Source organism: Gouania willdenowi, chromosome 22, assembly GCF_900634775.1.
Source record: "Gouania willdenowi chromosome 22, fGouWil2.1, whole genome shotgun sequence".
Lineage (NCBI taxonomy): Eukaryota > Metazoa > Chordata > Actinopteri > Blenniiformes > Gobiesocidae > Gouania > Gouania willdenowi.
Window position 1 is genome coordinate 31079618 of NC_041065.1, and position 16107 is coordinate 31095724.

Below are 16107 nucleotides of genomic sequence, written 5' to 3' on the forward strand. Positions count from 1 at the left end.
TACAAATTTATGAAAATGGACTACTAAAAGCTCATTTATAACACTTTCCACTGAGATAGATCATCACATTGAGAATGGTTGCTCACACTCATCTTCTCAAAAATATTAATTATGTCGAATAAAACATAATGTGGCTAAACATGTCTCCGATACCTTTTTCTTGAATGACAGAGTGCTACGTTTTGTGTCAGTTATAATCTGATAATATGGCTTACATATCATATTATGGGTTTTAGATTATTTAAAGTTGTTCAAGGCATATTATTGCATTGGTAACTTACATGATCTCCGTCCCTTGTCGGTCATTGTGAGTTTTCGTAAGCGCTCGGGTGTGTGTGTCCCTTTAAATGTTGTCACCACAAGGAATTGTGGGTCAGCATTATGTGGTCTGCTGTGGTGGAGGATACATTAGTGTTTCCAAGGCTAAAGGAGGTTATAAATGAAGCATTGAGTCTCCTTTCCTTAGCTTTATGTGAACTTTAACGCTCCATAGCATGGCCACCTCTTAAACACTTAAAGGAAAGTGGATAGTAAAGGAGATAGGAGGGACTATTCGGACGCAGCCATTATCTTCAGATGAGGGCGGTGGATCATTCTGGTTTTCAAATTGGATAGTAACTTCTTCAAATTTGCAATTTATCATCATAAAAACACTAAAGCAAAAATATATGTACACAATTATGTCTGAAACCTTAAGCCCTAAGAGTGAATTTGAAAGAAGCTCTTTCAATTCTCGGGGGAGATGATCTTCTCGATAGAATACGTTAAGAACAATTCAAGATTTAAGAGCACTGCATTTATTTGTGACCAACTTTCAGTGATAGATGTGTGGGGAAACTTAAATTCTGATATGAAAGATTTTACCTGGAGTAATACAAGTAGCACACCTGTGGTTTACATCATCTGCACATCTACAATTTGTTCCAGAGCTCTGTCATGATTTAGCATTAATAACAATTCACTTAGTTTGTACTAAACAAAAACAAAAGAATTCAATGTGGTTTCTGGGAACTAAATAATTATTTATGAAATGATACATTCCGTGACGTAGTCATAAAACCCAAATGATTGGAACAGATATTTGGGGATACTAAAATGAATTACACACAGAAACAGGAATTCTAAATTATAGATATATAAAAAATGTATAAATGTAAATACTTTGACTAAAAAGTGAAGAGTGGGACAAGGATCAATAAACTACATTACTTCTAGAAGTGCCAACACATCAATTATTAGAATAATCGCAAAAAATTGATTGATTTTCATAATAACTAAATGAGAGGAACATGAGCGCTGCTTGCAGAACAAAAGAGAAAGTTGTGGAAGCCGCCCAGACACTTAAAGGAGCGGACCAGGTGAAGGAGGCGATAACGGCAGCTAACTCTTTAGCTAGTTACTGAGCGCGAGATTAACAAGAGATGCTTAGTCGTTGGGCAAATTTCCCCCATGGCAGTGCGGCGCGAACGACTCCGTGGCCTTGAAGGGCCCGGCAGTGAAGGCAGCGCCTCGCTGCCAACTTGTTGCTTCCTGGGGACGTTGACATGGTAACCTCACTGTGCCCTTTCCGCTCTATGGCAGGGACGGGGCTCCTTCGCCCCCGGCACGGACTGTCCTCAGTGTCGGCCTACAACGGTTGGCGCGAGGGGTCGGTGGCAATGTCACCCACCCATCTGACCCATCTAGAAACACAGACTGCTGTGTAACTGCACAGCAGAGCACACTGAATTGGAAGCTTGTTGACCAGCTCCTTCTCTTACTCAATAATCTGAAAGTGACAACAGTAATGATGATGAGAAGCTGCACATTTGTCTCAGCACGTACAGTCCCCAACATGATTTAATAATTCATTGTGTTTTTTAATTCATCCACCATATTACTCCTGTTCTAAAGTCTCTCCATTGGCTCCCTGTTGCCTTCACAGTGAAATTTAAAATTCTGGTCCTGACTTTCAGGTCGCTTCACGTACAGGCTCTAGATTATATCAATGATCTGTTCCAGCCCTACACTTCAGCTCAGGGTCTGAAGTCTTCATGCCAAAACCTACAAATGGTTCCTCAAACCTGCCACAAAACCCGAGGAGACAGGTCCTTTAAAGCCGTCGCGCCCCGTCTCTGGAATAAACTTCCTCTGTCTTTGGGCTGCCTTCATTCTGTGGAGACTTTTAAAAAGCAGCTTAAGACTTCCTTTTTTAAACAGGCTTTCCAGAGCCAACAGAGCAGCCTTTATGATTGTGTATTTTATTGTTTGTATTTCATTGTGTTCACTGTAAAGCACTTTGTGACCTCCATCTGGGAAAAGCGCTATATAAATAAAGTTTACATACTTAAAAAAATAAATCCACAAGTGTTATGAGATCTGATGTTGTAGATTTATGCGTTTTTAAAGCTGCTTTCATTGTGCACAGCAAAATGTTTAGTTTATTGTAGGATTTATGCTGCTTATTAAGTTTTGGTTGGAAATTTTACTGAATAAGCTTGTATTGGATCAGATTTAATTAGCTGAACAAGCCTATATTTTAGTTATTCTTATATATTTTTATTTCTTTTGTAATATGATTACTATTGGATTTGGTGATTTGATATAAATAAAGATAATAGTGATACATTTGTTTGGTTACTTTAATGAATGGATACTGACACATATACCTTGTTTAAAAGTATGAAATAGCCACAAAGTGAGGAAAAGAAAAAAGATGCATACAAAATTGCGATAATCGTTAATAATGTAATAATCGAATTTAATCACTGAATCGTAATCAAATCGTGAGGTCCCTTAGATGGCACACCCCTAATGACTTCATACCTAATCATAAATGTATTTAACAGAAAAAATGATTTCAGGGTGTACTCACACTTTAAACAGGGAAGAAAGCTTAAAGGCTTCAATGTTTTTATGAATTAAGGCCAGGCAGAAGCTCCGTAAGTGAAGAATATGATCCTGCTTTTTGGCTTGAAGGTGTGCATGGGGAGCCGGTGAGCCAAGTTCCACCAATACTTTGGAACATGTGTTGTAACATTTCAATGCTTGTCTCTCAAATAATATTCAGTACAACTTCTAATAAAACAAAACTTCCTTCTCAATAATCCACTCCCCAAATCTCACTTTATACACTGATGTCCCTGCCATGGCTGCGGCCAACGATAAGAGAAGTCTGACATCTATGACACCGGAGGGGAAATTGGAGAACTGCTTAAGCTGACAGGGTGTCAGGAATCTACCCCAAATGGACAAAACCAAACCTAGAAATTTACCTGATAGGAATTTATTGCGGCAAACTATATAAGAAGTCTTTTCATCGACCAAACCAACAGCTGCATCAACCATTCTGAACCGCAGTACACACCCAGAGACAGGTGAGTAACCACTGCACTGACAAATATTCACTAATGAAAAGTAGAAAGTCATCAGCATAAGACAATGTTTGATGGAGAAATGCAAGACAAAATGAGAGGAAACAGTGAAAGTGAAGTTGTGCATCACATCAAACATCCTGAAAGCAAGAGTTTGTGAAACAAAGCTGATGTGAAGATCTGCATCAACCTGTGTGGTTTCCTGTGGATCTCAAAGAGTCTCTGTTTTGTTTCTGATGGTTTCCAGTTAAGATGAAGCTGCTGCTGGTTTGTGCAGCTGTTCTGGTCGTGGCCAGCTGTGTCTCAATCTCCCTGGAAGACCTGGAGTTTCATGCATGGAAGCTGAAGTTTGGTAAGACACGAAATAACTTATCGGTGTGATACTAATAATTATTGACATGTTTTTACGTCATCCAAACTCAATTGCAAGAAATCAGTACAGTGTTCATTGCTTTCTTATTGTAATTGTCTCATGGTCCACATGCAGTACGTTTATCACAGCAGCTCACACAAGCTGTGTTTCTATTACAGTTCTTCGCAACATAAAAGGGATATTTCTAAAATAATTGTGCTTTGAACATTTTTACATTGAAGGGTGTTTTGAAGCCTCGTAAGTCACATAAAGTCTCATCCTGTGAGACTTTGCTACAGGACAATGGACGCTCCAAAACTCCCTACAACACACTGCATTATTTTGTTGTTTCCCGTCTACCATGGCAGTAATAATTTTTAGGTGTAATGTTAAGAAATATCTGTCCATAGGTACCGCACCACATTTTCTCAGGGAGAAGTGAGTATTTGCGGAAAAAGTTTTTCGATTGCACTTTTGCGATACATTTCAATATCGAAACGTCTAAAAAACCTCCTCATGAAAGCGTAAAAACTTTTAGTGATATTTGAGTGTTTTTTCAAAATTCAGGTGTTTCCATTGCCAGTTTTTATTGGGATATTTAGAACTTATGCTTTTCCAAGGGTAATGGAAATGCAGCTAATGTATAAAAAAATTAAAAAACCATGTTCTACTGAACGAGCATCAGAAACTTTTTTTATTAAATCAATGCAGGTAATTTATCTGTGAAATGAACCATTAACCAAACAGAAAACTAGGTCTACTTTTTAAACCACCTCCCTTATGTTTGTATCAATTATAGATATTACAATTTTAATTTAACATTTTCTCAACAGAAATACTTTTATATTATACTATTTTCATATATAAATGAAATATTTTCACTCTGTATTTTATTAAAGATAAATATTCTATATTTTAAATACTAAATTATTTTAGCCCTTAAATACACAAACAAGATTTTAAGCAAATGTTAAACCATTTTCCTCTTCTCATATAAACAACTTAACTCAGCAAATGAATTATACAATAATGAGTTCACATGTTAACAGTCCAGTCATTATGAGCTCACCAGTCGCCCTTCAATTGGTTTCAGTCTTTTTCCCGGGCTGTGGGACGTCGTGCGGTGCACTCGCCCAAATGACGAGCTCGCAGCCCTCAGGCAGATCTCCACAACAGTATGGTTGTCACAAAATCCCACGGCACACCTGGACTTGTCTCACGGTACACCAGTGTACCGTGGCACACCATTATGCTTTATATTTTAGTCGACTATATCTGTAACAAATTTAGTCAACTAAAAACTTAATGTCATTTATTTGACTAAAACTAGACTATAACTGACTATAATTACACTGAACAAAAACTTATGTTTTTGCTCCCATTTTTCATGAGCTGAACTCAAAGATCTAAAACATTTTCAATAAACACAAAATACTAGGGGGTGTAACGATACACAAAAATCATGGTTCGATACGTACCTAGGTTTTGAGGTCACGGTTCGGTTAATTTTCGGTACAGTAGGAAACCAACAATGTATTTATTTTCATATTCTGTATAATGTTAAAGTTTAAAAAAAATGACAATACTGTGGAGCCGAAGAAAAGGAGTCGGAGGTGAAGTGTTCAGCACAGAACTCCAATCTTTATTTGCCATTTATGCAGGCTCTTCTTCACCTCTCTAACACACAAAATACTTCCCCCTGGAAACACCCTTCAAAACACAATAAGTTCCCCCACCACTCCTTATTTACTGGGTGAATTATGAATGTGAAAAACAGTCACCACAATAGCACTAAAGTGCTGCCTGATAATAATATTCTCAAACAAGAAATACATTAAATATTGCAGAAATAAGCTCACAGCTTAGTTTAGACCTTCATATTTTTGGCCAGAAAAATCTACTTGTCCACATTGTCTGCATTAAGTGCAGAACAGCTGGTAGTTACAAATGAAAAACATAAATTTGCTTGTTCATTCAAAACTTTAGTAAATCAACAATGTATTTAACATTATACAGAATTGAAAAAAATATACTGTACTGTTGTAAAGTGCTGCCTGGTAATAATAATATTTTCAAACAAAAAATACATAAAATATTATAACAATAAGCTCATCACAGCTTGTAAACAGCTTTTATCCGCTGGTAGGAAAGGCTGCGATGGCAGTTGTTATAGCTTTGGCCGGATCTGAATTGCTAGATAGAAGCTGTTTGAATGCTAAAGTCAGCTGCTTTCACACTAAGGACGTTTTTTTCTTTTCGCAGTGATATTTGCACTCGGGTTGTGCCATTTCAAGTGAGTCAGCATGTTCGTCGTGCTCCCGGAAACATACCCAATCTCAGCTGAACAATGTCGGCACACTGCCCTTGTTTTATGCACTTGTCTTTCTCCGTTGCAGTATTTCACCCAGAAGACTTTAGCGACAGGGGAGGGTCCTCCTGCTCTGGTTTCTCGCTAGCCTTAGCCATGTTAGCATGTAGCTGCAGGCGGAACTAAACACGTGGAACTTCCGTTCCGGGAACTCACCCGTGCACAACCCTGTAGCCGAACCGAACGTCCTGTACCGAAACGGTTCAATACAAATACATGTATTGTTACACCATTACAAAATACCTATTTCTCACAAATATTCTTCGCAAATCTGTCTAAATGTGTGTTAGTGAGCACTTCACCTTTGGAGAGATAATCCATCCAATCTCACAGATGTGGCATATTAAGATGATCATTAGACAGCATGATTTAATGTTTTAATGTACAGGTGTGCCCACAATAAAATGTTCAGTTTAATCACACAGCACAATGCCTTAGGTGTTGTTTGTTCTGAGGGAACGTGTAATTAGCATGCTGACTGCAGGAATGTACACCTGAGCTGTTGCCTGTGAATTGAATGTTCATCTCTCTACCATAAACTGTCTCCAAAGGCGTTTCAGAGAACTTAGCAGTACCTCCAACCGGCCTCACAACCGCAGACCACGTGTAACCACACCAGCCCAGGACCTCCACATCCAGCATGTTCCCCTCCATGATGGTCTGAGACCAGCCGTTCGGACAGCTGCTGCAATAATCACTTTGCATAACCAAAGAATTTATGCACAAACTGTCAGAAACCGTCTCAGGGAAGCTCATCTGCATGCTCGTCATTCTCATCGGGGTCTCCATCTGACTGCAGTTCGTCAGTGTAACCAAGGGGGCAAATGCTCACATTCGATGGCGTCTGAGACGTTGGAGAGGTGTTCCCTTAAAGATGGCAAACAGCATGTGTGGCGTTGTGTGGGTGAGCGGTTTGCTGATGTCAACGTTGTGGTGGGGTTATGGTATGGGCAGGCATATGTTATCGACAATGAACACAGGTGCTTTTTATTGATGACAAAGATACAGTGACAAGATCTTGAGGCCCATTGTGATGCCATTCATCAGCGACCATCACTTCATGATGCAGCATGATAATTCACGACACCCTACACATTTTCTGGAAGCTGAAAACATTCCAGTTGTTGAATGGCCAGCACACTAACCGGACATGTCACCAATTGAGTATATTTGGGATTCTCTGCATCGGCGTACATGACAGCGTGTTCCAGTTCCTGCCAATCACTAGCAACTTCACACAGCCATAGAAGAGGAGTGGACCACCATTCCACAGGCCACAATCAACAACCTGATCAACTTTACGCCAAGGAGATGTGTTGCACTGTGTGAGGCAAATAGTGGTCACACCAGATACTGACTGGTTTTCTGTCAGTCAACCCCCCCATTAAAGCAAAACTGCACATTTCAGGGTGGGGTTTTATTGTATCCACCCTGAGGTACACCTGTGCAATACTCATGCTGTCTCATGAGCATCTTGATATGCCACACCTGTGAGATGGGATGGATTATCTCTTCAAAGGAGAAGTGCTCACTCACACACATTTAGACACATTTGTGAACGATATTTGAGGAAAAAAAAAGATATTTTGTGTATATAGAAAATGTTTTAGATCCTAGAATTCAGCTCATGAAAACTGGGAGCAAAAACAAAAGTTTTGCGTTTATATTTTTTTCAGTGTATATATATAAACTAAATAAATTTGTTAAATCTAAATATAGATGCTAAAGTTAAATTCAAATGCATTTTAATCTAAATGTTTGTATTTTCTTTATTTTATTTATTCAGTTTATTTCCGACATGGTTACATTCACTTTTTTTTTTGTACATGCCGAAAAAGGAGACGAGAGAAGCAGTTTGCTTATCTGGGTCCCGTCCCCTGTTTTACCATCGCAAATTTACATGGGTTTACATGTCTCTCTGTTCAAACATTCTTGAGTTGTTCTGAACAGTCCTTTTTTGTGTATTCTCATCTGTAGTCAGTGTTGTCTTTTTTTTTTTTATTTTATTTTTATTCCTCCTCCTCTCTATCGTTGTTCGTGTTGGCCTTGTTCCCTGCCAGACGTTGTTAGCATTCCTCCAGTTCAAGAATAGTTCCTCTTTCGAAGGTGTTTGGAAGGTTTTTCCCTTTTCATCCATAATGTCACCACTCGGGAATGTTTCTTTTGGACACACAAGTTTACAGCTTGTTTTGTCTCTACATCAAGGTTAATCCAGCTGTTGTTAGTTCTATTGGCCGTGTTGTATTTTCCACTGTTAGATTTAACTTGTATAAACACATTATTATATCTTAGTTCATAAGCAAGGTAGTAATTTCATTGTACAGGAAAACGTGTTTCTAACTGCACATATGACAATAAACACTTTGAATTTAAATTTAATGTAATCCTTAATCACCCCACCACCTAGCAATTGAAATGAATAAATGACAGACCTTTTTTACCCTTGGTTTCCACATTTAATTCAGTCTCCGTAAACTAATCACACGTCTGCTCTCTCCAAAGACCAGAGATTTGATGAATATTAAATATTAAATCTAAATGCTAAATTTAACAGCTGAATTTTATTAAACTATTAAATACAAGCTTGGGAAAGCACGTTAACCTATTACCCTATAATAACCTGTATGACAAACAGGTAGAAAGAGAACAACAAGGTCTATAAACATACCTGCCCCAGGTATGATTACAGACCTTGTTTCAGCATTAATCAAAACCATTAATCACAGCTGCTGATTAAATGAAAAGCTATTTATATTTGCCAAAGTCTACATCTCTCTAACAGAAGAAGCAAACCACCGCAAACTGGTTCTGGTGCATAACATCATTCCAGATCAGGGAATCAAGTCTCACGAGATTTGCATGTAACAAATGTTTCTTTATCTAATCTAACATTAGTTGAAGATCTATGTAGAAGGTATAAATATGGCAAACATTTTCAGTTCCTTACTTCCTTCCAACAATTCATCTGTTTTCCAGCATTTATTTGTGGTTGGGTTGTGGTGGCAGCATCCTAAGCAGTGAATCCCTGACTTCCCTCTCCCCAGCCACTTTGTCAAATTTTTCCTGAAGGACCCCGAGGCATTCCCAGGCCAGCCAAGATACAAAGTCTTCCCCTGGGTCTCCTATCAGTGGGACGTTACCTGAACACCTCACCAGGGAGATGTCTGGGAGGCCCAATCTGGTTTTTCTCAATGTGGAAGAGCAGAAGCTGCCCACCAAACTCCTCCTGAAAGGAGGCTCATTTCAACCACTTGTAGCCGCAATCTTGTTCTTTCGGTCACTACCCAAAGCTCATGACCAAAGGTGAAAGTAGGAGTGAGTCAGCATCACTGCAGACATCGCACCAATCCACTTGTTGTTCTCCCAAAGGTACGTGAACTTCTCCACTTTGGGCAAGATCTCATCCCCACCTAGAGAAGGTACTCCGGGGGTGGGTCTTTGGGTTCATCTCCGCTCCCCCGCCGTCTGCCCGGGGACTGGCCGCGGTTCAGCGAGGCACTGCGCCGCCTTGGGCGGGGTCCTGCCGTGCTCCGTATGGCCGGCATGGTTCGGGGGGGTGGCGCTGGGGGTCTCCGGTTGTGCTGCTCAGCGCGTCCCTGGGGCCGGCGGTGCCGCATGCCCGTCTGCACCATCTACTCTCTCCGGTGGCCCACCATGCGGAAAGGCCGGGCTCATACCAGACAGGCCTCCTACATGAACACTTCACTTTACTCACTCCCGTGGGCCCGGGGCAGTTCCTGGGTTTTCGGTAGCGGTTTTTGCACATATACTGGTCTACGATGCACTGGCACGCCTTGGGATGTGGGATGAAACTCATACTCGGCTTAACTTTAGATACATTAATCCCAAATACCTGCTTTAGGTATTACCACTCACTCATTCCCTCTGTCCACAGCCACCAACTTTATAGCTAAGCTTCACACTTGTCACTATACTGGCTTCATTACACAACATAATAAGCACAATATATTCTACAACTTCACATCTCACCCTCACTGTAAAATAATCTATTCTTCCACATCCTATTTCCTACCTTGAGTCTCTCCTCCCTGCTCCCTTTCCCCTCCCTCTCCCCCTAGGTGTAACACTGCTCTCCCTTTTTATATCCTCCCTATAAAAAAGATTTCTTACCCTTCCTTAGGGAGGGCTGGTGATGGTCACAATTAAGCAATAAAATAAATTGATTTATTTTATTGCAATAACAAAACATGCATTGCTGTCTCATAATGATTGCACGTCTTGTAGTGTTGACCTTAGATAGCATGTGCAGACAAGTAAAAAAAAAAGAAAATGAGAAGGTACTACACCATAGATTGGATTTGGAGGTGCAGAATGTCATCCCGGCCATTTCCCTCTCAGCTGCAAAGGATCCAGTGCGAGCTGAAGTTCACAGCCTGATGGAGCCATCAGGACCACGTCATCTACATAAATCAGTGAGGTTACCAAACAAGACCCCCTTGACACCCTGGCTCCAACTACGAATTCGGTCGATAAAAGTTATGAACAGAAAAGATGACAAAATGCGGAGTTCAACCCCCTTACTGGAAACGATTCCAACTTACTGCCGGCAAAACGGAGCAAGCTCTAGCACCGGATGTACAGGGAACAGATGGTCCATATTGGGTGCCCAATTGCCATGTACGAGTATGAGGAAATTCGCTTTGGTGATTTGGTGGCATAATAATGAGGAAACGAGAATGATTCTGTGCCAGCAAGAACGATTTAATGTTAATTTCATTGTTCCACCTGGTCTAATGTGACAGAGCTCATTTTTGTACAATTTAGCCGCATCATTGTTTAAGCCGCAGGATTTAAAGCGTGAGAAAAGGTAGTGGCTTGTAGTCTGGAAATTCCGTTAAGCTTTAGCCAACTGAACAAAACAAAAGGTCCTATAACTAAACAAAACACTCGAACGTCTGACACGCTGTCAAACTCTGCCAACTATCTGAAGGATGTAAGCACTGTGTGCTGATTAGAGCAAGGTTAGGATGACCCACCCTTCTGAATTTTTTCTGGTATCAACAGGCATCATCTTCAGTCCTCATATAACCAGCCTCCACTGAAGCTCAGCCAATCCAATATGGACCCGTTTCCTTCCCAGACCAGCGTGCAGTCTGGGGATTGGCTGTTAATTGAGAGACACACCCACAATAACACAGAAAATATATGGAACACAACAAAACAACTCCCCCATGGCTCAGCAAAAAATCCCTCTGTGCCCCTCTGACCAATAAGGATGTCATCTGGTTCATTTGTTGTCATTCAACATAAATGATACATGTTCACTGAGAAATCTCAGCACCAAAAGAAGAAATCAAAGATGTAAAGTGAACAGGAGTGTTCATCTTACTCAATAAAAAATAATTTGTAGTGTTAGAGCTAAATAAAAGCCCTGGCACCTGAGCGATGGTGACTGGAGAGAGTGTGAGCATCCTGCGGATCAGCTCATGAACCCGTTCACATTTTGGGTTAACTGAATGTACTTGTTTTTCTGCCTCATGAACGTTACTGTGAACGTGTTCGTTCTGGCATTTGTGAACGACAACTCTCTAACCGTTCACCTTCATTCAAGAGAGTGCCACATCCATAGAAACCTTCATGCAAAAACCCGGCTTAAACATGCCGTAAATGGGCAAAGTGTGTTTTATTTCCTGTGATGGATGAGAGGTAGTAACTACAGGGGTGGCCATCTCCTTCTGCCCTGGACCTGCCGGCAGTACACCATCTCTAGCAGTAAACAGGTTTCTGATGGCCTCGACAACACGGCAGCTCACCTCCAACAAAAAGCATTGTGCATGACCTGTTCCGTTTATTAGATCAGATCAAAATAGAGAAATAGATAGATTTATTTGAATGTTCTATATCTCTGCAAATCGAGACCACCAATGTCAACACCAATGACAATTCCATATGTTTCTGCTGGCAAGTGTTAATTAAATTCAACTTTATTTGTATAGCGCAATATACAACAAAGTCATCTCAATGCGCTTATCAAAATATAAAATTAATAATAAAGAAAAAAACCGAACAAGATCCACATGAACAAGCATTTAGCCATCTAACAAAATCAAGATCGTAAAACACCATTAAAGAAATATAAACAATTATTCAATATAGCCTCCATACTCTCCCAACAAGATATATCTCATGACACAGCAGCACATCCGTTTGTGTTGGAAACACAGAAATACGGAGAAAATGACAACTTAAGTTTCCTTATCGTCTCTAGTGCTGTCATTCTTCCTGTAATGTTATCCCGCCCACGAGCTAGAGAACATAGCAGCGGCCATGCTTTATCAATTCACTAATGCACTGTGAAGGTACGTATAGCATTTAACATAGCACAGTTACGTCCAAAGGCAGCGTAGAGAGCTGCCTTTTTACGTAAATGGTTTTCATCTTGGGGAACTGACTGCACATGTGCAAACACATAAAAACACGCTATGGAAACAGAGGCGGCAGAGCAGCAATGTGCTTTTGGGAGGGGGGTGGCCTCTTCCTGCCTTACAGCGGAGTGAGACTGTGCAGCGTCTCTGCTGTACCAGGAAATAGCGATGTTTAGTCATTTGGGATATGAAACGCACAAAATGCTGACACTTTCAAACTTATAGGTACTGTAGGCTATGGAAAAATAATTAATTTATAATTATATTACAATTAAAACAAATAATCAAAATATCAATTCACCCTTGGGTAGGCACTGCCTACCTTGCCTACCCTGACTGTACATCACTGCCTGTATGTCATCCAAAACTCCTGGCAATTTCCCAGTTGTGCCATCCACTTAGTTCACAGTCGCTGTCGCTTTCACAACTATCGTACATTCTCAAAAACAAGAGGAATAACTTGCTGATTCAATGGTCGTCAATGGGGAGTTATTTTAACAGACACAGGACTGTAATCCTTAAGGTGCAATTTATTTTCCATTTAAATTGTTTTTCAAATCTATAAAAACATCAAATTCCATTTCAGTTAATACTAAAAAGGAAAGCAAAAAAATAATGGAAAAATATGGCAAGCAGGTTCTTCAAATTACAAGTCCATTCTAAACTGTAGCATACTGTTAACAAAGTCCAGATGATTGTTATCATGCGGAAATGCCGTATTAATTGAGGAGACCAAATCTTAGGCAGTGCTGCTGATAAAACTCTGATAACTCGGCTATAACGTCATTTCTAGCTCCAACTTCCGAATTTTAGGTTCCTCAAACGCAGTATGCAGCCTGCTGTCTCCATCTGATGATGCGTATGGTAGGTCAGGTTTTGCTAGATTAGTATTTTCCCCTCTACATATACATAAATACTGTATATACAGTGGTGTGAAAAAGTGTTTGCCCCCTTCCTGATCTCTTACCTTTTTGCATGTTTTCCACACTTCATCAAACAAATTTAACCATTAGTCAAAGATAAAACAAGTAAACACAAAATGCAGTTTTTAAATGAAGGGTTTTAAGAATGAGGAAGAAAAAAAATCCAAAGCACCATGGCCTTGTGTGAAAGATTAACACTTTTGTAATTATTTTTGCTTTTCATGTGATTTATTTATTTCTTTAGAAAATAATTTCATTATAAATGAAAGTGAAAAATTAATTGCATACAATAACACTGATAGTGACTGACATGCACAAATATATGCCATAAAATAGCAGCCCATGAAGAATAGCTCTGAGTCAGTTACTATTGTAGCTTTTATCAGTGTGTAAATGCTATTTAACTTGTGTTTGTAAGGCACCTGTTTATGCTTTAATTTGGAAATTTTATCTATCTATATCTTATTTTAATTCCTAACTATAGGTATTTTAAACTTCTATTATAGTTCCGTTTGCATTGCTATTTTTAAGGTTTTGTTTGTGTAATATTTACAGGCGGTTTCGAGATAAATAAACCTGTACTTTCCCTTCATCTGTCATCTTCATTCTGTAATAGCAATCATACTACTTGGAAATTTCTCTCTGAAAGAACAAAGGATGTTCGTAAAAGCTTGATGTTTGTTTAGGTTTGAATGAGGCTTGTTAATTATAAGTGCAGAAATAGAAACTTAAATTCCAAACATATCAAATCTGTGTTGAACAAAACACTATTGTGACAGGAATGTCCCAGCCTTTACTTCAGTAAACTATTTAAGAAGACTTTTCGTCAACCAAATCAACAGGTGCGTCAATCATCCACAACAGCAGTGACACAGAGACAGGTGAGTGACAACAGCACAGATGAATATTAACTAGTGAAAAGTAACTTACCGATAAGGATGTGTATTATGTGAAGATAAGAGAATATCAAACATCCTGAAAGTAGAAGTTTGTGAAACAAAGCTGTTGTAAACATCTACATCTACCTGTGTGGTTTCCTGTAGATCTCAGAGTCTCCGAGAGAGGATTTGTATTCATTATTATTATTATAATATATTTTTGCACCTTATCTTTCATTTGCACATTTTCTTTGTGTAGTCTTGCTCATTTTTTCTTCATGTGTAAAATTATTAGTGTTTTTTTTTTATTTTTATTATTATTATTTATTTTTTAACATGCCGCTCTTTGTCGTTGTAATTACCACTCAGGGTTTAATAAAGTATTTTCTGATTCTGCTGGTTTCCAGTTAAGATGAAGCTGCTGCTGGTTTGTGCAGCTGTTCTGGTCTTGGCCAGCAATCCCTCAAGTTCCAATGAAGACGCAGAGTTTGATGCATGGAAACTGAAGTTTGGTGAGACACTGAATGGACTGCGTTTACTTTCTAAGGGGCACATAGCTAATATTATAGAGTCCTCATAGAACAAAGAGACATTAATGGAACTGAATATGCTTTGTTAAATTTATGGACTAAGTTTTTTTTTGTAAATAATTCTGCAAGCTAATTTCGAGGTGGGAATAAATAAGTATTTACTTCTTCCCACTCCTATTCAAAACGCATACACTTATTTTTCTCTCTCTCTCTCTCTTCTTTTCTGCATAACTGACTTTTTTATTACTGTTTCATTTACTATGTTTTCAACTACGTTTTAAATAAATTAAATCAAACCAAATTTATAATTTCCCTCAAAAGCAAATTTAACTTTTTATTTTTTATAACTGATCAGACACATTGTATAAAATGATTTTATAAAGTGACATCAAAACAAACAGCATTATAGTTTTACATTAATCCAAGTATCTCTGGAAAGTAATGTTCTTGTAACTTTGCATATCCATACATTCTTTGAGTTCTTTATTCAGATTATCCACATTCTGCAAATTAATATGTATGAAGTCTTGTGTATATCTTTAAATTTTGCTCTACTCTTTAGTCGCTTGTCTTTCTAACATCTGATGTTTGAAGTAAATTGTTTCCTTTTGTTTTAAATACATTACTTGCAATATTTTTAGGTCTATCATTTCATAACTTTGTTGAAAAAAAAAAATGATATTTTTACATTCACTGTATCTCAAAATGTTACATTATGTATTATTCTAATGGCTTACTGATGCAGACCGTATAAAGAATAAGAATTGCTTTAATGTGTGTTGCCCCATACTTGTACACAATAAAAAACAAGACAAGGAGATGAGGCCTAAAATCATGGTTATTTAAAGCTGTGAGTGATTGTATTTTTTTTTGTTCTTGGTTGCAGAAAAATCCTATAACTCTACATCAGAAGAGAACATGCGCAAACAAATCTGGCTCGCAAACCGCGAAATGGTTCTAGAGCATAATATCATGGCTGATCAGGGTAACATGTCCTACCACCTTGGACTGACTGTCTTTGCAGATATGGTATGATAAACACAAATGTGTAACAAATTAGTTTCTTGATTATACGTTCCTTGAAGGTAGGGCTGGGTGATATGGACCAAAATTCAAATCGAAATGATTTTCTCAAGATGACGATATACAATAAAAACCTTGATATTTGAAACTCAATAAAGTCCTACCAGAAGGAAAATTCTCGGTTGAATTTTGTACACATTTATTAACAAACAGCTGCACAATATAAGACACTTTGGTTTTTTCTCCAATAAGGGACAGCACGTGTGAGTGAGTTCGATAGTCTGGCTCGTTTAG

General features: G+C 38.7%; 1 protein-coding gene across 4 annotated transcripts in view; it reads left to right on the forward strand.

Annotated features, from left to right (window-relative positions):
• The first annotated feature begins 3253 nt into the window (after positions 1-3253).
• LOC114456008 (cathepsin L1-like) overlaps positions 3254-16107 on the forward strand; it is a 39006-nt gene continuing 26152 nt past the window's right edge. For 2 of the 4 annotated variants that reach the window (XM_028437457.1, XM_028437459.1), the window contains exons 1-3: positions 3254-3356; positions 3601-3705; positions 15677-15819. In XM_028437457.1, coding sequence (XP_028293258.1) covers positions 3606-3705; positions 15677-15819 — 243 coding nt within the window. In that variant the 5' untranslated portion in view covers positions 3254-3356; positions 3601-3605. Of the gene's footprint in view, positions 3357-3600; positions 3706-14228; positions 14264-14667; positions 14773-15676; positions 15820-16107 lie in introns of those variants that run through there. The other 2 variants (XM_028437460.1, XM_028437458.1) reach the window with 2 other exon arrangements.